Source organism: Sebastes umbrosus, chromosome 21 (assembly GCF_015220745.1).
Source record: "Sebastes umbrosus isolate fSebUmb1 chromosome 21, fSebUmb1.pri, whole genome shotgun sequence".
NCBI classification, from domain to species: Eukaryota; Metazoa; Chordata; class Actinopteri; order Perciformes; family Sebastidae; genus Sebastes; species Sebastes umbrosus.
The window spans coordinates 13,045,044-13,067,583 of NC_051289.1; the positions used below are offsets into that span (position 1 = coordinate 13,045,044).

The window sequence follows — 22,540 nt, forward strand, 5'->3', positions numbered from 1 at the left end:
TAAAAAAAATAAAAATAACCCCAAAATAATACTCATATATAAGGCAAATCTTCACATTTGACAAGCTGAAACCAGTTCATTTTAGGCATTTTTTGCTTGACAATTGTTAATTGATCATCAAAATTGTTGCAGATAAGTTTACCGTCTGTCTACTGATCAACTTATTGATTAATTTATTCCGCACTTGAACAAAAGTTCTTGAATGTTTAATGTGTCTGAAAAAAAATTCTGATTCAAATAAGGAACTATCTTCTCAAATGATGAGTAAACAAGATCAGAAGTCTGGCCAAACATTTGATGCCAGTAGAGCTGCAACCATAGACTGTATATTAGAAGTGGACGTAGTCACTGTGACGTCACCCATTGGTTAGTGGACTGCCATTTTGAAGCCTCGAGTTCAGCATTTTGGCCATCGCTATCTTGGTTAATTGCAAGACACGAGAGGGTGGAGCTAAGTACAACCGAACGCTGATTAAGACATTTTTAGGATGTTGCAATTAACTTTCATGAACTGAAAACACACTGTGAAAGGGTTAAAGTTCTAAGACGAAAACGTGGACAAAGACGTGGTAGCGACCTGTCAATCACAAGGTAGCCACGTCCTAAAGCATACCCTACTTTAAGGTCTATTTGACTCTAAATGGGACCATCATTTACTAAATGAACATCATGCTGTATTGAAGGAGACTTGAAACTAGCGATTGAGACCATAAACTCATGTTTACAATGTTTACTGAGGTAATAAATCAATTGAGAAGTAGGCTCATTTTCTGATAGACTTCTATACAATCTGACTTCTTTTTGCAACCAGAGGAGTCGCCCCCTGCTGGCTGTTAGAAAGAATGCAGGTTTAAGGCACTTCCTCAATGGCTTCACTTTTCAGACCCGGAGGTTGCCCACTGGCTGCAACTAACAATTATTTTCATTACCGATTATTTTGCTGATTATTTATCTGCTTTTCATGATTAATTAATTGTTTGCCTTTTTTTTTTCTACTGTCACTATTTCCTAAAGCCCAAGGTGACATCTTCAAATCATTTGTTTTGTCTATCAGATAAAAAACACAGAGATATTTAGTTTACAATACAACTAAGCTTTTGATGTCAGCTTTCTTTTTTTCTGACAGTTTTTGATATTAAGCACTACAGACACATTTCACTTGGTACCAGAAAAGTACTTTGGTTCGACACTCACAGTCCTACCTGTCAGAGCAACTGGATGTACCTTCTAGGTTTTAGGACAGAAAGGTCCTGGCTGTTTTCACCCTTCATGTGATGATTTTTTAATGTTTTTTTTTTGTGCTTTTAAAAGGTCTTTCAAATATCACATATCAAGACTTTGCATCACAGTTGACCTTCTAATGCTCCCGCCCAGGTCTCTATTGTAATGCTGTGCCATTTAAAATGCATTATACATTATTTTTATTAGAAAGTAGTACAGTCGAATGGTTCTCTCTTTATGCGATATTAAAGTGGCCACCCCAACAGCTTCGCCTGAACTCATCAGCATCTGTCAATATGATTGGCTCATTTCCAAACCCCTTCATGTGTGAAGGTTGAGGCCATGAGGTCAGATCTGTGTTCTGCCGAGTGATCAAAATTACCAACCGGGGCACTTTCTCTTCACTTTTTACTCTCTTTTTTTTTTTCCTGGGACATTTGTTTTCTTTTTCCACTGACATGAATGGCAACGATTTCCTACATTAGCCAACTTCTTTGTCTCTTTGTTGGCTGAAGAGACAACGGTGCAGTGTTCTTGAATGCACAAGTAGTCTCTCTCTCTCCTTCCCTTTCTCACATTCCCCCTCCTCTTCCTCACCTCTCCACCCATTCTCTCACCTCGCGTCTCACCTGTACTCCCCACACTTCACAGTGTCTCTCTCATCTCCATCCCTCCCCCCCTCTATTTTATCTCCCTTCCTTCTTTTCTTCCCCTTTATCTGGCTATCTCCCTCACCTCATCCCCCCTTTCTCTCTCGCTATTCTCTCCTTCGCCGGTTTGCAGACAGCTGAGAGACTGAGCACAAAAGCATCCTATTCATCACCCCCACGCTGCACCCTCCATAACCCCAACAGGCTATTCCCCCTGACACAGTGCGAAGGCACGCACGCACATACACACAAACTGGCTTGGTTCAACATTGAAGAATTGGCACACACATGCACCCGACAAACAAGTAAACAATCTGCTGCCAGAGAACAGTGTGTGGATTCTCAATTAATTTTAATCCTGTGGCTTTGTACCATACAGTTCTTTTTACAACATAAAGACAAACTAAATGCTGACAAGCGCCAAAAACAAGTGTCCCTGCACTGAGAAAAACATCAAATCTGGCCCGACACCCATGCAGCGCCTTCTTTCTGCCCTTCAGAGATGCTATCAGTGGGATGGACTCCTCTTGACGAGCTGAATAACATGACCTTTGAGCAATTTGTGCGTCAGTCTCAGACCAGGTTACATGTTTCCCGGGTTAAGCGTCGCTGTGGTAAATAGTAAAGGTCAGCTGTTCTGTGAAAATTTTCCCCTCGTCTGTCCAACATTTCTTCAAGCTTTTGACAAAAATGGTCAATTTCAGTTTGCTGCTGGTGGGTCTGTCTGCTATTCAGTCACCTCCATTCACAAACATGTTTTGACACTTCAAAAGGAGCTGTAGATCAGATGTTGGCCCAGAGGTAAAAATATGTTATATTTTAAGAGAACGCAGAGCACTTCACACATAGCTTTCACACTTCGATTATTCTTGTTAAAATTTCATTTCCCACCACATCAACACCAACAAAACAAATACCTGCAATAAACTCAACATTACCTTCTTTTACATACAAGCATATGCAGCAAGAATAGAACCAGAATATTGTTGTTTTACTTCATTCCTGATATTTAAAGTTAAAGCTATAATTAACATTTGTATATTAACAATGGAAATGGGTCGGTCTTACGGGAAGGCGTATAAATAGCACAACATTACATGGACATTCTCATGTCATTTTTACGCCACGCAACAAAACTATGGCAACGTCTACAGTTAGGTTTAGGCAACAAAACCACTTAGTTAGGTTTGGGAAAGACATGTTTGGCCTTAAAATAAGTATGTAAACTAGGTAAAATACGTACAGAAACAACGTAACATAACTACGGAAAAAACGTCACCAAAAAACACGTGACAATCTTCACGTGACAAACGTCACTAATGTAACTTACAAAACAAAACCCCGGTCTCCTGGTTAAAAGTTGTGTATTTGTTGGACACATCCACCTCCCCATCCGCCCGCCATAAGTGGCTTTTCCCGCTATTTAGTCTAAGTCACTAGCACTGAGCATACTATATTTACGTGGATGTGTTTGTACTGACAGTAATGTAGACTATATGGCGTACAAATGACACACCAAAAGCAAGAAAGGTGTTTTTATTGCACGCTAAATGCCTTGCACATTATTGTGTCATTCATACGCCTTTTTCGTGCGAATGGGCTGCATGTGACAAACCCACAGAGAATTATGACCAGACTCTTGCAGTTATAGTGACATTTAGCTTAGTTTTACAGCCCATAACTTTACTATTTTGGTTCACTCTTGTGCTGTTTTCAGACACTGCAAAAAATAAGGCTCTAAAAACCCCCCTGTGCACTACCTGCCCAACACCAAGCGGCACACAAACAAAATAAGCAGTAACCTGGTAAAGAAAATGGAGGATTTAGCAGCTAAAGAGCTATATATTTCCCACAGGAGTTGGTGGAGACCAAAATCAGAGTTAAAAGGGAAATTAGCTATTAAGCTCCATAGAGCTGAGGGTAACTGCAGAGGTCTCTGTGGGTACGTGACAACATGTGACCCCTTCTCACATCAACATTCATGACACAGTCATTTGATCAATTGTTATTATACAAATATTGATTATAGCAGCTTTAAAAATATGATGATAGCCATATTTTCGGAGGCTAGACCACCTTACCTTGCACTCTCCCTGATTTTGTTTTGGTGCCAAATAGCAGCCCAAATCCCCAAATTCCCCTTCCAGCTCACTGTTGATATGAAACTTGACTGTGTTGATTTTTTAAAAACATCAACAGTGAGCTGGAATACATTTTTGAGCTCCGGAGTTGCTGTTGGGCATCTTAAAATCAGAAAGTGTACCTTCATTGTGCTGGTCTGCACAGTTGGTCTAACACTCAAGCCCAAATAAGATTGAAACCAACAAACTAACTTAGATTTTACAAAGATATACACTGTGTAATGTGTTTGATAGACTGCTGATGTAATTCAATATAGCAAGAATAAAACTAGAGAGGACAAAGTTGTACTCTACTGCCATCAAAGTGCAGTTATGAGAATGCCTTGGTCAAACCAGAAATGTCAAAGCAGAAAACACATTAAAAATGCATTATGTCTGGTCCAGAATGAGGAGGAGTGAAAATACAATCAGCCAAAAGAGTGGACGTAAACAAATAATCAGTAAACCAATAATCGGGACTGCAGACTGAGAGTTTAAGTTATTCATCATCCAAACACAAGGATATCATTTGCAAAAAAGATGGGTTACTCTCCTGTTTATAGATTTACAGAAGTGATTTGGGCTCTCGAAATTACTTTTTTACGAGAGAACCATTTCCCAATCTTGGGAATGTATACAGTTTGTTTTGGGGCAAATAACCCTCTGTAATTTAGGGACTGAAAAAACAAGCAACAACTACTGTAGCTCGGTACTTATTGGAACGTCATCACATTTGGTCTTGTGGGAAGGTTTGAGGGAAGTTTAATGTGTATCAATCTACAGTACTTGTGTTACAGAGGCCTGTGCCATAATACAGCAAAAGCTCACAGTAAGGAATGCTTGTTGTTAACAAATCAAAATGACATGGTGTAATACCCCTACCAGCTATACTGGCTCTGTGGTTAGGCACTATTTATGAATATTTACTCATGAGATAAATGGGAAATGCATGTATCTTTCCACCTTTGCTCTATTGGGGAAGAAATGTAAATACTACAGTTGAAGAATAATTCCATTTAGAGCAATATTTTGATAACCGACCAATCGTTTCAGTCATTTTCTTTTTTAGCAAACATGCCAAAAATGGTTCTAGGTTCTGAAATGTGAGGATTTTATAGCTCTGTAAACTGAATATGTTGGGGTTTTAGAGTGTTGGTTGGGCAAAACATCTATTTAGAAACTAATAAAAAATCTCAAAATGTTCGGTTTTGCAGACCTTTGAGACCCGAGTCTGATGCTAAGCTTGCAGTTTACACTGAAAAAGCCATTAATGGTGCAAATAAAGCATTTTGTAGCCATTAATATGAGGACAAAATCAAGAGTTATTACTCTTAAAGTACTTTCTTGGACCCAATGGTGCTCTCCTACCATTTCTGTCTACAGATAAAACAGTTATTAACAGTTTTATCCCTCTTTTGTCTCACTCAGCTGTTTTTTTTTGTCTAACAAGTGGGTATTTGTGTTCAGTGACCAGTGGCCTTTACGTGGACAGCGTGTATTGTAATGGTGTGTGGGTATGTTCCCCCTTGTTGGCGCACGAGCACCCACCAAAGCAGACGCAAGAAGAAGTGGAGAACAATGGATCTATTGTCTAAGATGGCACAGCCATTTAAGATAGGATCTTGCCACTTCCATGCACTCACTATTAACAATGACAGGCCGTCCAGAATGGTGGATGTCAGGAGATTTTTCACCCCAGGAACTGTACTCATCAGTGGAGCGTAGAAAAAGACAGCTAGGAATTGAGACTTCCAAACAACACGGATAAATGTGACTGGGCTTGGGCAAAGAAATCAGATTATATCAATTAGCGAATCATTAGATTCTTACGTCCAGTGGCCACAATTAGCCGTATTTCCCACTCCATCTTTCTGATTGCCAAATAGAAATTGAAACTGTAGCAGATAGAGGATTTTTCCTTGTTTTGTTTATGATTTTTATTTGTGCCTTGTGGGTGCATGTAGCCTATTTTCAGCTCTTCCTGTGATGGATGCTTTTCGACTCGGTGCATTAATTCACAGATATGCAGGGCTATACATCGTGTGGTCATTTCCTTTGGTTTTCATCAGCTTCCTCCATCAGACAAAAGACCTGAAGACAAATTACCAGCTCTTATTGGCCCTGATGAATTGCATCTCCAGCAGGATGTGGGAACAACAATCCAACAGTCGTTATTCATGGTGAAAAATGTGCCTCTATTATATAGTCGCTTTCATAAATAAATCTCTGCCCGGACCCCACTTGAACATTTCACATCATTGATTCCCGTTGTTCCTAATTATCAAAAAAGCTTTTTGTCGTGACAGAACGCTGTTATTAGTAGTTCGTAATGTCTAAAACACAATTGATAAAGTAATGCACCATAAAGAGTCTGGTTGCTAATACTGCCCTATTGTATCAACACTCTCTTTTCTTGCCTTCGCTCAGTGTCACGCTCTCAAAAATACCAGACAGGACTCTTCTTTCAATCCCAGCAACTTGTTCCCTCTCTCGCCGTCTCCTCTGTCTCTCTGCCTGAAATCCGTACACAAACACATGTCACACCAAGCTGCCGCTGTCCATAACGGCTTTGTGTTCCCAATGTTTTCTGATGAGCTGCTTTGTAAAGTGCAAAGTTCTCTAATCCCATTGGGGGAGAAGTCACAGCTCAGTGGAAAAGGACTCTCTTCATGGCTGTTTAATCTTTCCAATCCCTGCAGACTCTGCCCCCTGACAACAGACGGGACACTTGATTCAACACCATAAAAACAAGTAGGGGGAACAAGCATATTATCCAACCACATTTAAATTTGTTGTTCCACTTTCAATCATTCTATTTGTATGTCAAGTGTAAAAAACGTCACACAGCATATCATTTAAAGCAGCTTTATCAATATTTCTATAATGATAATTAATCATATGAGGATTTGTATGTGAAAGGGGTTGCTCATAGCAATGAACCCAGCTCTACGGAGCTTTATAGCGACTTTCCGCTCATTGTTTTGGTTTTCTGGCTGGCAACTTTACTGTTTTGGCTCACTCTCATCGCTCTCAACAGCATCTTTGTCATTAGTGAAAATCTCAAAAAATGGACTGTACACTACCTGCCCTGCACTCAATGACAGACAAAGTTGGAAATTAGCTTTAGTGGAGCATTTAGCAGCTTAAGAGCCAGATATTTCCTTCGGGAGGTTGGTAGAGACCAAAATCGGAGCTAAAAGTAGAGTTAACATTGGACTGACATTCACCAGGTGGCAAAAAACACGACTCCAAATAAATGCTAGTGTTGCCCTCTATCTGCAGAATTTGTAAATAGGCAACTGTATGCTAACAAGTTTGCTATATCAACTTAAAAAAAATTATAATATGTTAGTGGCGTGTTTACGCTTGTTTCTGCTGCCTCCAAGTTGCCCAAAACATTATTGCAGATTTATACAATATTGCAAAATGTAACAAAACAAAAGCTTTGTTAACATATGAACAAAAACAAAGGCTAGGGCTCGGCGATATGGCCAAAATCTATCACAAAATAGGTTATTTTATATCTTGATAATGACATTTATCACGATATAGCATGTTTTCTGGTAATTCAATAAATAAATAGTCTATATGAAATAAATGCCTGACAAATGAAAAGTACTGAGTATTTTCTAATTTTAAGAACTTAAGTGCAAAATGAACAAAACAGTTTTAAGTGATATTATAGAGAAAAATGAAATAAATATACGCCTAGCCTATATAGTGATAGAAACGATATCGCAAAAATATATACGATAGACATTTTTATATCGTTTTGACGATGTATATCATCATATACATATACATACTACCATACATATACTCACATATATATATGTGAGTAGTTATTTAGGAAAGACTAAGACTATTTCTATGCTATCTGTGATGTGATGTCACTCACTGAGAGATTCTCCTCCACCTGCCTCCCTGACAATGAACTGAAGACTGTTGACTCAGAATATTTATTCAATCTGTTAAATATTACATTCCAGCGATGTGACAGTCATGAACAAATTGGATGCTCCTCCTGTAAAATCGCGCTGTCACTGTTGTCAGAAAGTTGGTTCTCTCAGTAGTGTTTTACAAGAGAATCTTTGCTCCTTTTTTCGACTTTGGGTAAAGGTGTTTGCAATAAAGTTGGTGAAATTAATTATATTTCGATCTATCTTGTGGCTGAGAAAAAAAAACTTACAGTATTCTAATAATGTTCCCTCACAGTTAAATGAATTCCCTTATTAATGTTAGCTGTGTGATTTAAAAAGGTGATTTTCAAGTCCATCTGATCCACATATTTCACCTCCCACGCAGGGCTCAGGCTTTACGGTTCTCTGTGGTACACTGTATTGCTAGATTGTGCGGATACACTGGAGACTCACCTATAAAACACCAGGCCTAGAGGAATCTATCATAGCTCCATTAACACTTCTGCTTCATCCTCCTCTCCTCGCCTTCCTCCCCTCATTAATCAACAGACCGGCCCTCGGGGGCTCTACTCTGCAGCTAAGCTCACTTTCACTTTTGCGTGTGTGTGCATACAGTATGTGGGCATTGTGTGTATGTATGTGGATTTGCATATTATGTGCATGCACGGGTGCTTTCATTTGTCAGATATGTTAAAATACAGTTTCGAGAGCGGTTTTATTTCTGTGACTTTAAATTTAGGACTAAAAATCATAGAAAAATCCATCATGGCTATTAGTCTTATGGTTAAAAAGTCCCTCTCAAAGTGCTTCCAAATTCAATTCAGAGGAATTGTTCCAAATCGGGTCTCATACGACGAGTTGTCTGACATTCAGATTTGTAAATACTGTCTAAAAAAGTGGACCGGATGAAGTTATTCTTAGAAGGAATAAAGTCCCAGCTACCTTTTTAAATTTGAATCACGATCTATAATGAGTTCTTCTCCTGCTGTTACCTTTCATCAGCCTGCTTGCCAAGCACATTCAGTACAGTGCGCAGCCAAAGATAGCCTCAGCTGTGTGTCTACGTGTGTTAAGAGGCCTGTCTTTGTCTGTGTTCTTAATTTACTCAACGCGGCGCATAAGTAAACATTGTTACGGCCTTGCTAGAGAAAAAAATAAATAATGAAATATTACACCTGATCTGCTTTAAATGCAAGCAAATAGCCTTGTTGGATGATGTTAATTAGCCCTGGCTGTCGAGTAAACAAGCCTTTTTTTTCATGTGGCACTAATTGTCAGGCTCTGTATTATTAATGTGTTGTTAAAAAAGAAACTTGACCTTGTGTATGTGGGGGGGAGAAAAAAAAAAGCAGCCAGTTCATGTCACCCGTCTGTGTTTGTTTGGAGATGAGTTTGTACACTCCACTCTCCCTTCCCTCCCTCTTTCTTTCTCAGGGGAGTTCTTTTAATAGTAAGGAGGTGACAGTTTGCCTCTCGCTGAGCACTGGGGGTGACAGTTTGGTACCTGCCCAGCTCTCTTGAAAACGCTACAGCTGACTCGCTCCCAAGTTGCACGCAAAGCTTTTTTTAAATTCGCACTCCATTCTAATGAGTCGAAATGACCTCGAGTGTAGGCCAAGGTAATCTGATCCCCCTTTCTATCAAACAGCTTTTAATATTTCCCCAAGAATTATTGTTCGGGGAATGAATTTTGGATAAGGTCTGCCAAGGGAAATGGAGCACACAATACTAGCCTTGGCAGTGGCGCTTTGGGCGTATAATTTAAAGGTCATAATGGAGAAAATAATGGCTCTTAAGAGTCATAAAACAATCGAAAACAAGAGGTTGTAGGAGTAATAGAAGAAAGAGGAGTTTCTATGGCAAATTTTTGACCCGTCATGAATCGCGAGTACGCCAGCAGATTAGGACTTTGTAACGGAAGGAAGTTTGGAAGTTGAGAGCACACATTGGGGTCAGCATTAACTGGTGTTACCCACACACACCTCCCCTCCCTCCCTCTCGCTGCCCTCTTAATGTTCCCAGTTGTTCGCTCACATCTCAGAGAAATGTCTGTTGAGCGAAGTGATAATTGCATTCCTCCATGATTTCATGCTGAGACACACAGTGACACCGAATCACGGCCCACTTATTCCAAGGGAGTGTGTTCTTTGGGAGGAAATGAGACAAAAACAACATCGGACCCCGTTCTTTTGACTCGGAAGTGCGCTTCCACATTTCCCACACGTGTTTATTTCCCCAGCATCACCCCCCCCCCCCTCTGATTCCCAGACCAAATTGTGGCTGAGTCAAGTTAGTTCCGGGGAGCACAAATCTCCTGCTTTTCTGGTTGTGAGGGGAATAGTCGTCGCAGACACAGAGCCCGCTGCTTTTCCTGGCTAACCGTATCAGAGAAGCAGCCCGAACATCAGTGAGAGCGAGTACCTCTTTAGAATTAATCCTCGGGGGGGAATGACTGCACCAATGCATGAGGATTACTGCTTTTAGGGCTTCTGATGAAATTCAAATAACAAAAAAAAACGCTTGCACAAAGTGTCCTGGAAAACTGTGTTTCATAATATCCAAGTATTATTTACTGGAACACCTCGCAGTGGTCTGTGCCTCATTCGATTTCACAGTCTTTATTGATATGATAATTAAGCGGTCAGCTAATGGTAATTGGTGGAGTTGCATCATGGTTGTGGGCAAGAGAGCTCCTTTCATCCTCTCACTTTATATTCTCTTCCCACAGAGGCTAGTCGGCCACTTCTGAAGGCACTATTTGGTTTCCATGTAACAGCCCCTCACCTGCCTGGATGCTAATTTTGCTCATCTGGAAGCCGCCGGCGACACGAGCACCAACATACTAAAGTGAAAATAAGGCTTTGCCTACATTACAACTAGACCTAAAGGGGAGTTTTGTGCATGCAGACCGTGTTCCTCTTCATTTATGGATTTAGTTTAACATTCAGCCTGGCTCGAGGAAACACGGTGCCGTACAACTCATTCCATCCTCATAAAGAAAATAACACTGCTCTGCATTGTTGCTTTCTGTCCACGCTGGTCTCAGTCTGCTTGTCGGCGAGAGTATTCTGCCATAGTCAAATCCGTCTTTGTCTGCGTGTTATTGTCTGTGAACGCTTCAGCCTTGTACATGGATTAAATGGAAATTTGTGTGTGCGCAGAGGATTGCTGACTAAAGCTGTAATACATAAAGAGGTTTGGATGAGGGATGGTTTAAAGAGCAGGCAATTGTCATAATGATGACTTAAAGCAAAATTGCCCCGCCGTTGTAAAAATGTTTTACACATGCACTGCCTTGTGTACTGTAGCCAGCAGTGCTTGCCAACCTCAGTGTCACCGGAATCAATAGTGGCTGAAATATACGACGGAATAACTGAAGTAAGCAGCATTATAAAACTGGATTGGTGTATTATGGGATTATGATTGCGGTGTAATCCTTTGTCCTAGCTTTTTGTCAGTTTGACTCGGCCCCAATACCCCGGGATGGATGCTGGTGAGGCCGACGCAAGCAATATGCCGCCCTGTTTACACAACATAAATAAAAAAATTCCCTCTCTACTCCTCTTCGCTCCCTCACACCTGAGAGAGAAACTTCAATATTGACCTACATCTCCTTCAGAATAATTTGGCTGCTATTTCTGTGCTGTGCTTTAAAAAAAAAAGAAGAAGAAGAAGCCCCGCTACAGTAGCTGTGATGGCTGGATTCAGCACAGTGTGTGACATTTTAACTAATGTTTTCCTGCTCAAGGCTGCGTTGCCCAGCGTGGGTCAAATAATCTCCCTCGTCTCTCCCCCCCACCCGCTACACACAGTAATAAGAAACAACAGTAGAAATACTTTCCCAGCACTCAACAATGTTATTTGCATGATAATCAGAAGCACAAAAAGACTCTGCTTGTAGCTTTCCGAGGTGTTGTGAATGAAATTCTGAGTTTCTTATGAACAAGTCCAAGCATTATTCATCGTGAATCCTAACGGAGGGCTGCAGCCAGTCGGAGCTCTGGCCTATTCCGACACACTACTTTTTCATCTCTCACCACCTCATGATCATTTTCACATCTCCAACCTTTCTCCTAAGCAAACTATCTTTCTTTTTCATTCTTCTCGGCTTTCTCTAAATCTCTTGCTGGCCCTCTGTCTCTTACATTGCCAATTTTAATATCACCTGCCAACACATACTCACTCCCAACTCGTCAAATACTCAGGGTACCCCTCTTGTGCTACTTTTGAACAGACCACGGATGGCGTGTCAAGATTCGTTCGTTACATGCAAAGTGTTCTTTCCAGTCGATTAAAATATATATTCGTGATTAATCACACGATTTTCCATGATTAATCGCAAATTAATCACACATTTTTTTTTCCTGTTCAAAATGTACCTTAAAGGGAGATTTGTCAAGTATTTAACACTCTCACCAATATGGGAGTGGGCAAATATGCTTGCTTTATGCAAATGTATGTATATATTTATTAGTGGAAATGAATTAACAACACAAAACAATGACAAATATTGTCCAGAAACCCTCACAGGTACTGCATTTAGCATAAAAAAATGCTCAAATCATAACATGGCGAACTCAAGCCCAACAGGCAACAACAGCTGTCATATCTTGAGGTCAGAGGTCAAGGGACCCTTTTGAAAATGGCCATGACAGTTTTTCATCACCAAAATTTAGCACAAATTTGGAGTGTTATTTAGCCTCCTTCACGACAAGCTGGTATGACGTGGTAGCAATGGATTCTTTAGGTTTTCTAGTTTCATAGGATACCAGTATCTTCACTCTAGCTTTAAAACGGAGCCCGCTACAACCTCTGAAAGGTCGATTGCGTTAATGCGTTAAAGAATTTAGTGGAGTTAAAACTATTTTGCACGTGACGGCCCTAGATCTTTCAAAATAAACTTCCTTTTTCACAGGATGTTTAGGCAACACAACCACTTAGCAAGGGTTATGAAACGGTTGTGGTTGACGTTAACTTCAGTGACTCACAGGACTGAGGATATTAACCAGTCACATGATTAACCCTTGCTCCGACTGTCGAATAACACCGGAAGGTGGGTTTACATTGGAGTTTCTTGAAAGACTGGTTCGTCACATACTGTTGCTAAGGGTTAGAGATGCATCGATACTGATATCGGTTCGATACTGACTCAAATACCTGGATCAGGTATCGGACTATGATAATAGGCCGATCTAGTATCGGATACAATTATTTCATTAAATAATAATTCAGTAAATTTATATCTGTGTATTTATTTGTTACATTTTGTTTTACAAAGTTAGTAAAGCAATGTTTGAGTCAGGCCTGATTAAACACCGGTATCGGATCGGTACTCGGTATCGGCTGATACCCAAAGCCCAGGTAATGCTATCTGTATCGGGACTGGAAAAGTCGGATCAGTGCATCCCTGTAAAGGGTACTTACATGCGCTGGTTTCTGATGCCGAGGGGCAATTACCAAATGGCGGTATTTGACGAGTTGGGAGTGAGAACGGGTTGCCTTTGTGGTCTTTGTCATATCGGGTAGACGGACTCTTTGCTTTTGGGCGACGGATCAGCTGTAACCTGTTGTCTTTCATATTTCATGCCAGTTTTCAGCTATGAATACTCCACGTGTAACGCCACCCGGCCACGGACGAGTTCCATCACACGTGAAAATAAGGGTTACTAATACTGTAATATCACATTTCGGGACCAGTTCGGCTCCTGCATGTTTGATGAGAATGTCCAATCATGCATAGACACAAGAAAGAGATGAGGAATGGGAGAGGAGACATTTAGAAGAGAGAGGGTGACGACAGGAGGGCAGCAGGAGGAGAGACAGAGACGAATCCGTCTTGGAGAGAAAGTGAGGAGGGGGAGTGTGTGTGTTTGGGATGGAGTGGGGGGGCAGTGATTACTTGCTGCTGAGGTAGCACTGCATTACACATGAGGATTTGGAATGGCCCAGATAAAGTAATCTATGATTAACTGGGGCGCGGCTGGCTCGCCACCCTGCCAACAGCTGTAGTCAGGGGCGAATTACAAAATTATGGGATGTCCAAACATTTTAGATGCGGCGGGAAATATATTTCCGTACAGGGGACAGGGGGGAGAAGGTTGAGTGGGGATGAGTATCAAGTCAAAGGTGACAGCCGGCAACTGGGGGAAGAGAGTGACAGAGGGAGCAGCGGTGCAATTAAGGAGAGCGTTTTTTAGTCGTCGCATTTGGCGGAGGATTATTGAAATGGTGTAACAGTCCTGGGAGGATTTTGGGGAGGGGGGCGTCTGGGGTCGCGGCTGGCGGAGTGATCGCCGAAGTGATTGCTGTAACAACTGTCCGACGGAATAACAAATCAAATTATAAAGATGGACACCGCGGCACAGACCCCGCCGCCGTCTGAAATTGATTGCCAGCACCAGGAGCTGATATTGTCGGGCCCCGGTCTGTCATAGTCCATCAGGCGTCATTATCACCAGGGGAACACTACACCTTATGCAGAATGAGGAGGACGACTCCACACTAGACAGGAAAAAACAAGCACAGACCGAACCGGGCTGTATCAGATGTCTTTTTTTTTTGTTATTACAAGGTTAAACGTGTTTTGTTGCGAGTACTGTTAAGGAATAGCTCAGTATTCAACATGCTAAGTGCAAGCTAAATCCGGTCTGTTATCATCATGTCTGAGTGTTGCAGGACTACCTTGATTGAAGTGCTCTCATGTCTTGTATTGCCAGTGAGTGCAGCAGCAGCAATCATCTTTAAATCATAGTTTGTAGGAAACATGAATCACGGAGAGGTTACAAACCCTTCCCACATTTGTCCCCTTTTTAAAAAAAAATATCTTAGGAAATGCATGTGCGCCTCTGAGGTATTATGATTGTTTCAACATTCACTCCCGAGAATCTAACAGACGGCTATTTTTATTCCGCCATGTGATTAGTCATTTACCTGAAGCAGGCTGTCATTGGAAATCATTTTCATGTCTTCAGACAGTTCCTCAGTTCATCCAAATGACAAGTGATTTTGCCTGTGGGGGAAGTAGGGCCCCATATTTTATTGAGAGGCGAGACAGCTCTTTAATAATGCCAGAAGTTTGATAATGCTCCATGAAGTGAATGGACTTTGTGTTTGAGGCCACTCACAGAAAATGACTCAGGCTTCAAAGATGGCTCATTACCGAGGTCCATGAGGTGTCTGGCTTCCTAAATCCTCAGTCAAGGTTTTGCACACTCTTTCGTCTGACAATACCACCTGTCAGGAACCCAAGTTAAACTTCCATTTACTGTTACATTAAATGTCACTACACTATAAAGCAAGGTTATTTTATATGTAGACAGACCCAGTGTCCTTTCAAACCATTTATAAGAGCCCATCTAACAGTCTGCTTCCATCTGTCTGTCTGTGATCAGATTTTGGCTCTAATCCTTCTTCTAGTCTCAGTGTGGTTGTCGTAGTAGCTGGTGTTGATGAACCCGCTGAACCTTGCCAAGTACCTCCTGGAGTGTTTTCCTTGCCACAGACAGACCTGCCTAAAAGTGAAGGGATTGCCCTTGAAATGTTCTCTCCAGCTCGTTGCTTTTGCTGCTGCCTAGTTTACTCAATGCCTTGCTGTGTGCGATGTACTCATTGTTTTTTGATAGTGTAGAATCATACAGACTTTAGGGATGTCACAATACCAATACCAGGGAAATTATACGATTCTTGATACCCAATTCGATACCACGGTAAAGAACAACAAAAGAAAAACAATAAAACCTCAAGTTTCTCACCAAAAACTACATTTTACAAGGTGACATTTGAACACATCATGATAATCTTGTAATTTACCTTCAAACAATACTCATTTTTACTGAATAAAGCTTGAACACATCATAATGTAACACAACCTCCGTACGTTAACTGTTACCTGTACTGTCACATTTCAGAATTTTGGCATCGACTTGGTGCCGAAGTATCGGTTCTTGTGACATCCCTAACAGAGATGCACTTTGAGAACTGAAGAAAGAGTATCCTATTCATATCTTGTTTTCAGTATGTATTCAACCCTGTTGACTTTTCTTAATGCTTTTGGCATCACAGGTTGATTACAAAATTGATATCCTACATTTTTAGCGACAGCCTACAGAAAATACAAAATTATGACAAAATGAAAACATGCTCTTGGAAGGTTTGGTATTTTTTCCCATTTAAATTTCCACATTTGCTCAAGGTCAGTCAAATTGAATTGGTAGTGCAAAAAAAAGTGAAAAACAATTTGAAATTTTTTCATCAGAATTCAAATTGAGGCTTCAGTTGGTCCACTCCACATCTATTTCAGTGTTGATTGCACTTGATCACAGGTTCTCATCAACAACTCCATTCATTCTTTCCCATATCTTTACAAGTCTTCCAGTTCCTACAACTGATGTCACTACCACTGTTCTTCATGGAAGAGCGCTTACATGGATTATGAGCTTAGCCTTGTTTTTTCTAGATACAGAGTTTTGCATTAGAACCGAAGAGTCCAGTCTTTGTTTCATCTGCCTTATTTGCAAACTCTTGACTTGTTGTCATGTGCCTTTTATCAGAAGTGGCTTCCTTCTGGCCACTCATACTGTCCATATGTTATATTTTTTAACTAATATTTGTATTTGAATGCCCATTTGTATGGTTCAGTTCAATATAGTATTATAAAACACAGAAACCTGCTCACACTGTACAGTATATTGTGGCTGAAGATGCTCTCCATATCTGCTGTTGAAAATGTCGATCCTCTTGCCACACTTGGTTGTCCTGGTTGACATTGCTAATACAATTTGCCAGCACACTTTCCAAAATTGCAATGGTTAAACAAAAACATCACTTGTCTGCTGTGCAACATGTATCTGACCTGCACTGTTATGTTCAGAAAAAAATGTTTTCCTCTGAATCCAATCCAATCAGTTGAACAAATCACAAGTTAAACCCAAAGCTTTGACTCTCATCACTGCTTAGCGATTGAATAAGTATTGGGTAAAAGTAAGTTTTTTTACTTTTAGTTTATTGTTAAATTTATTAATGAAAGTTTGAATATGGTGGTATTGTAAATAATTCACATACAAACACACAGACGCACAAACATCTAGGCAATTTTAAACCATAAAGAGAAGGCAAAGGATTGTTATTTGTTTTCCTCGCATTCATTTCCGTTTCTGGTCTGTTAACTTATTAATGTAGAGGACAGAGACACACATGCACACACACATACACACCACTCACAATCGTGGGCGACTTGTGTTGAAAAAATAATTTTCTTTAATAAATCATTCTAAGATTGTGTTAATGAAGTGTTAAATTTTAATGACCCAATCTCATATGGATTACTGTGGCCCCGTGGGTTCATCCCACCTCCCAGAATCTAATGAATACACAATAAAATGACTTCTTTTTTTATTCTTGTGACCTGCTGAATTTTGACGTTCACTGAAAGAACCGTTTTGACCAGTAGATCCCTTGATAATAATTAACAATTTGTCTTCATATCGAGGCTTGCATATCGAGGCTAAATTTGAATCATCATTGTGGAGAAGTGCTGCTGAGATGGGGGTAATTGTGTGTTTGTGTGTTTCTAAGCAGGTACATGTTAAGTGAGGAGTCTGTGTGTTTGTGTGCAGATGAGACAGCCTTCTGTGGCAAACATTTAATGAGCATCTCGCTCACATTAATCAGACTGAGACCTGCCAATCAATCTTGTACTTGATCTGAGTGCTGCTCTTGATCATCACAGCACAGTTGATCATCAGATTCTTTTAACTACCAAAGACTTAGCTGTAAGTGTCTCCTACTATACGTATTTCTCTTGCAGATTTTCAATAGAGTATTATTTCTCAAAACACTCAAAAATCACTTGTGGGGATCCTAATGAATCTGTTTTAGGACAAGTACTTTTTAATCTATGGACGTACCCTCTGGTGGAGACATTGTATCTCTTCCCATATGCTGATGATACCCTGCTTTATGTGGCTGATGATACACTGCTTTATGTGGCTGTGTCTCCTGATGACACAGGACCAATTGATGCTCCTTTTAGAGGTATTTTAGTGCCTGTCACAAAACCTTTACAGCTCACCAGATTTATGGGATAAAACTGAACCGTAAGTTATAGGCTCCAAGGTTGAGAGAGAACTGACCATGACATTTTATTCTTTAAGATTTACTCCTAGCAAACAGGTAAAGAGACGTTGGCATTATCTTTGACTAGGAACTACATCTCAAAACTTGTGGGTAAATCAATGTTTATTTCTGCAATCAAACACATGGGAATGTCTATGACATTATCAAAATTACAGAGGCTGTGGGAGCAAAGGCAGCATTGCTTTGTGGTCACTTGTAGTTTTACTTTATGCATGGGATATTGTTTCCAAACTGGAGTTGCGTTCAATCAACAGTAATCAGATGTCAACTCAAAGCAAAAACTATGATGATTTTATTTTCAGAACTGTCCTCTTCATCCTTACTTTGTTTTTTCTGGAAATGGTGGGTTGGATTTCAGTGCCGAGCAGTGTACTCTACACTGTTCTGGTATTAAATGAGTTGCACCAAACCAGCAGAGTGTCTCATTCACGTCTGTGTAATTACAATCAGTGTTAGAGTGTCTCTGAATAAGACCCACCAGCAGCCCCAGAATAGGACTGCCATGACAAAGCATTGACAACTGTGGAACAGGCAAAATTAAGCCCTCTCCATTCATACCCCCTAGTTCTTATTATGCACAAGCTATCTCACTGAGCTTGCTTTTGTGCTGGTATAATTACTTAATCTGAGCACTCCTAGGGTGAATTACTTTGTGTGCGGCAAGCAGGCAGCATTGCTTTGACTCAAGCTCCCAAAGGGGAATAGAGGCTAGCTTTAATTTTACTGTTTAAAAGTGGCAAATGTGGTAATGGCCAATGTCAAAAGGGATTCACATCGTTGCTTGTTTTTCTGTCAAAGCTGCAGTTTTGTTTTGTTTTAATAGGCGTTATTATAGAAATAAATACAGTATGTTCAATTTTTGAGTAAGATTTTTATCACCCCTTTGTTTCCTTACTTCTTTAAAGCGTTTTATGGATGGTGGGTGGGTGTAGAGAATGATCCACTGTGCATTAGAGTGAGCGTTGTGCAGTACTGTATTTTGTGTTGTTTGCTGTTTATAATGGGCCTGGGCAACACTTAACTAGAATGGAGGCCCATCAAGGCAGACCGATAAGGACCTAGGGATCCACTCTAGTCAATTACTGCAAAGTGCCAAGTTCAACTCAGTGGGCCTTTTATGAAGTACACCGGCTGAGTAAACAAATTAATCGTACATCCATGGTTCCCCAACACAAGCATGCGGCCCAGGGCAATCATACATCAGGCAGAGTGATAGAGCCTGTCTGCACCAGGAAATAGAAGGGTCCCACTATTAAAGATAGGCAACCACATAGGACTCATAAGCTATTGGCCATCACACTTATTCTGCCTCTCAACTGCACTGTTGTGTCTGTATTGGCTTCATACACCTTGACACCGTCTGTGTAAAGAGGAAGGTTATGTTTTGGAATTTTGGCTTTTCCAAAATATTGCTGTGGGGTAATATAGTGGAGTGATATTAACAGCTTGTTTTATTGTTCCGCCGGGATCTTGCTGTCCAAAGAAATTTAATTTTTTCATATAAACTGAGGGATGAAGTGTTTTTATGGGTTGAAGAATTTCTTCTAAACCATTTAAAAACCCATTGTATTAGCTGGAAATGTGTTGTATCAAAGCAGAACAAAAGGCCATTTCTTAGCTCATGAATGATGATTACATGGTTTGCACAGGACTGCCATGATATATGGAGTTACAATGGCAGATGTTCAAACAAGCATGTGCAGACTGTGATAAGAACGTCAGACTCTTGTGAAAAAAAATGAAATTGCAGAGGGAAATCTTGTATATTTTAGTGATTTTGTGTGCATATGTGTGTTTGCATGCGTTCATTTGTGTCCCTTTTCATGATTTGACCTTGAAGCAGTCCGATATACAACATCCTGCCATTTTCAGCCGGTGGACGGTCCAGACTGTGGTCCAGTAATCAATACAATGTACAGTAATCTGCTGCACCAGAGAGAGAGCGAGAGAGAGGCTTTATGGGCATCTGTGTGAGTGTGCTTTCACATTGTGTGGCAAGAAAGAGAAACTGACTGTGTGCTCCACAGCCTGTAATAAATGGAAGCACATTACTCCAGGTTGAAACTAAATTGTTGAGCTTGTAACAGCAGACTGTAGTTTGCTCAAAGCATCTGGGGAATACGAGTTATTTGGTGAATTTGAGATGTTTGAACACTTGCTCTAATTTCAATTCTGGAACAGTATTTGTTTGTGTGTGCACATATTCTGAAATGCAGTTTAATGTCTGCAGTTGCAGCCCATTTCGGCCCTATTGCTAATAAATAAACTAGTGAATTCACAGAGAAATTGGGAAATATATGAATAAATGAATGACTGAATCAATAAAGTATCCAGAATTTGGGATACTAATTAATAACTAAAATAAAAGTCTGTAAATAAATCAAATTATCTTTTCTTCCCACCCAGTAAAATATAAATTAAATATCTATTTCTCTTGTGTACGCTTTATTTTTTATATTCCTTGTAGCATATGCTGCAGGGCAGTATTGGTGGGTGTAGCTTTTAGTTCTAAGATTCAGGACACTGGTGAGGATTCTGCCATTGACAGACACTTTTAGGAAATCAAACCAAATTCTCAACCAATATGGGCAATCATACAGTGAAATAGTGTCTCTATATGGTATCCTACTTCTTTCACTGGCCTGTCAAAATATCCTTTACATGCCTTGGGAAATGGTTTCTTTAAATACTGAGATCCCTGCAAACTTCAACATAAACAATCAATGAAGTATTTCTCCTAATCCTTCATCTCATCGAAGTTATTTGTTAGAGGAGTGAGAACAACAGGTTTTTTATGTACCTTAGTAGGTGCAATACTTCAGCATTACCAAACCCCATGCATACAATCAAAGGAAGAGTAATTGGAGTTGCCATTGACCAAAATGAAAGCATTTACTCAAGTCCCAAAACTGTGATAATGCCACAACCAGCTGTCATAGACAGACCAGTTTACTGTCTAAATGCATTAATAATGAGATCATAACATTTGAATGAGATAAAGCCCAAAAAATGCATTTTCACATGTATTTGATTCATGGGGCATAATGGTTTCATTTCCTCTCCCAAGTCTTCTGTTTGGTACTCAAGTATCAGGGTGAGAATCACTTATTGTACTTTATGTCAGTGCTTTCCATTGGTAAACGACATTAATGAACCCTGAGTCTAATCTATATTTTGATCAATGTGAAAACATTTAAAGGGTTCAATTGCTTTGGTGTTTGGGCATTTTGCTGAGATGGATTTTAGTAGTTATTAATAAGCTTGAGTTCTAGGATGGTGCCTGGCATTGATTTCTCTGCTGTCTGCTTTGGTAGAGCAGGAGTTGGTTTTTCTGTCCTGTTAATACGATGTCAGGTTGAGTTCTCCTGGTCTATTATTTTGTGGTTACAGGGGGTCGACCTCTCTGCACAGTCAGTTTGTTTTTTGCTGTTGTCTGTATTGCCTCCGGTTACTATAATGCATGTCTTTGCTCAAGGAGAGTTGTGTATCAGTAACAGGGCTGCCATCGTTCTCTGTTGTCAGATCTTCCGGAGGTGTTGGCTGGTGTTCAAGAAGGCTTCGAGTAAAGGACCCCGGCGGTTAGAGAAGTACCCGGACGAGAAGGCAGCCTACTTCAGGAGCTTCCACAAGGTATACACACACAAACACATTATAGATGACATTCAGTTTGTCTTAATCTATTGATTTACCTATTTCCGAACTGCACAGCATTACAGTCACAATATTATTAGAGATGAAATGATGTCAAATATTCAATTAGTGAATTGACAGACAATTCATCTTCATTCTGCAACTACTTTTATGACCAATCTATTGCTGCAACTAGTATGTTCAATATTGATAATGCAATCACAGTCCAAGGTGACATCTTAAATAAAAATAAGATAAATGAATACAAAAAATTCTTAAAAAAAACATCAAAGAATATTTTGAAAATGTCTCCCACAGCTTTAAAAAAAGGATATTTAGCAGGATATTTATTCTGTGTGTACAAGCCATGATTCACTAAGCAAAGGGTTTAAATTTACATTTTTTGTTGCTAGCGGTGAGGCCTCAGGGTACTGATATCAGTCAGTCCTTTGGTCAATCAAGATAATGCAACATGTAGTGACCAGATTGCCATGAAATTACAAATCAATATTCATAAACCTCTTGAGTGATTCCTAATTATTTGTTGACACCCTGACCTTTTGTCTAACGCCACCGTTAAGTATATGATATTAAATATCGTACGTATTCACGGTCCCCAGAGGATCCTGAATCTTAATGTTTGTCTTCTTGAATACCAAAAGGAGATTAAACCTGGTGTGTCACTCCTCAGGGAGGGAACACGCTCTGGCCGGATCTAAATGCTACTGACTGATCGACATGCAGAGCACATTCATCAGACAACAGCCAAGAGTTTCATTTAGCAATTTGGCCAACAGGTGGAATTAATTAGCTTCAGCTGATAAAATCTGACGCCGATGGTCGCCCACCATAAATGAGGAGCCTG

General features: G+C 40.2%; 1 protein-coding gene across 1 annotated transcript in view; it reads left to right on the top strand.

The window, feature by feature from the left end:
• Nucleotides 1-22,540, top strand: part of dok6 (docking protein 6) — a 49,043-nt gene that overhangs the window by 3,288 nt on the left and 23,215 nt on the right. The window contains exon 2 of the mRNA XM_037757076.1: nt 21,568-21,675. Within this exon, the coding sequence (XP_037613004.1) occupies nt 21,568-21,675 (108 nt within the window). The remainder of the gene's footprint in view (nt 1-21,567; nt 21,676-22,540) is intronic.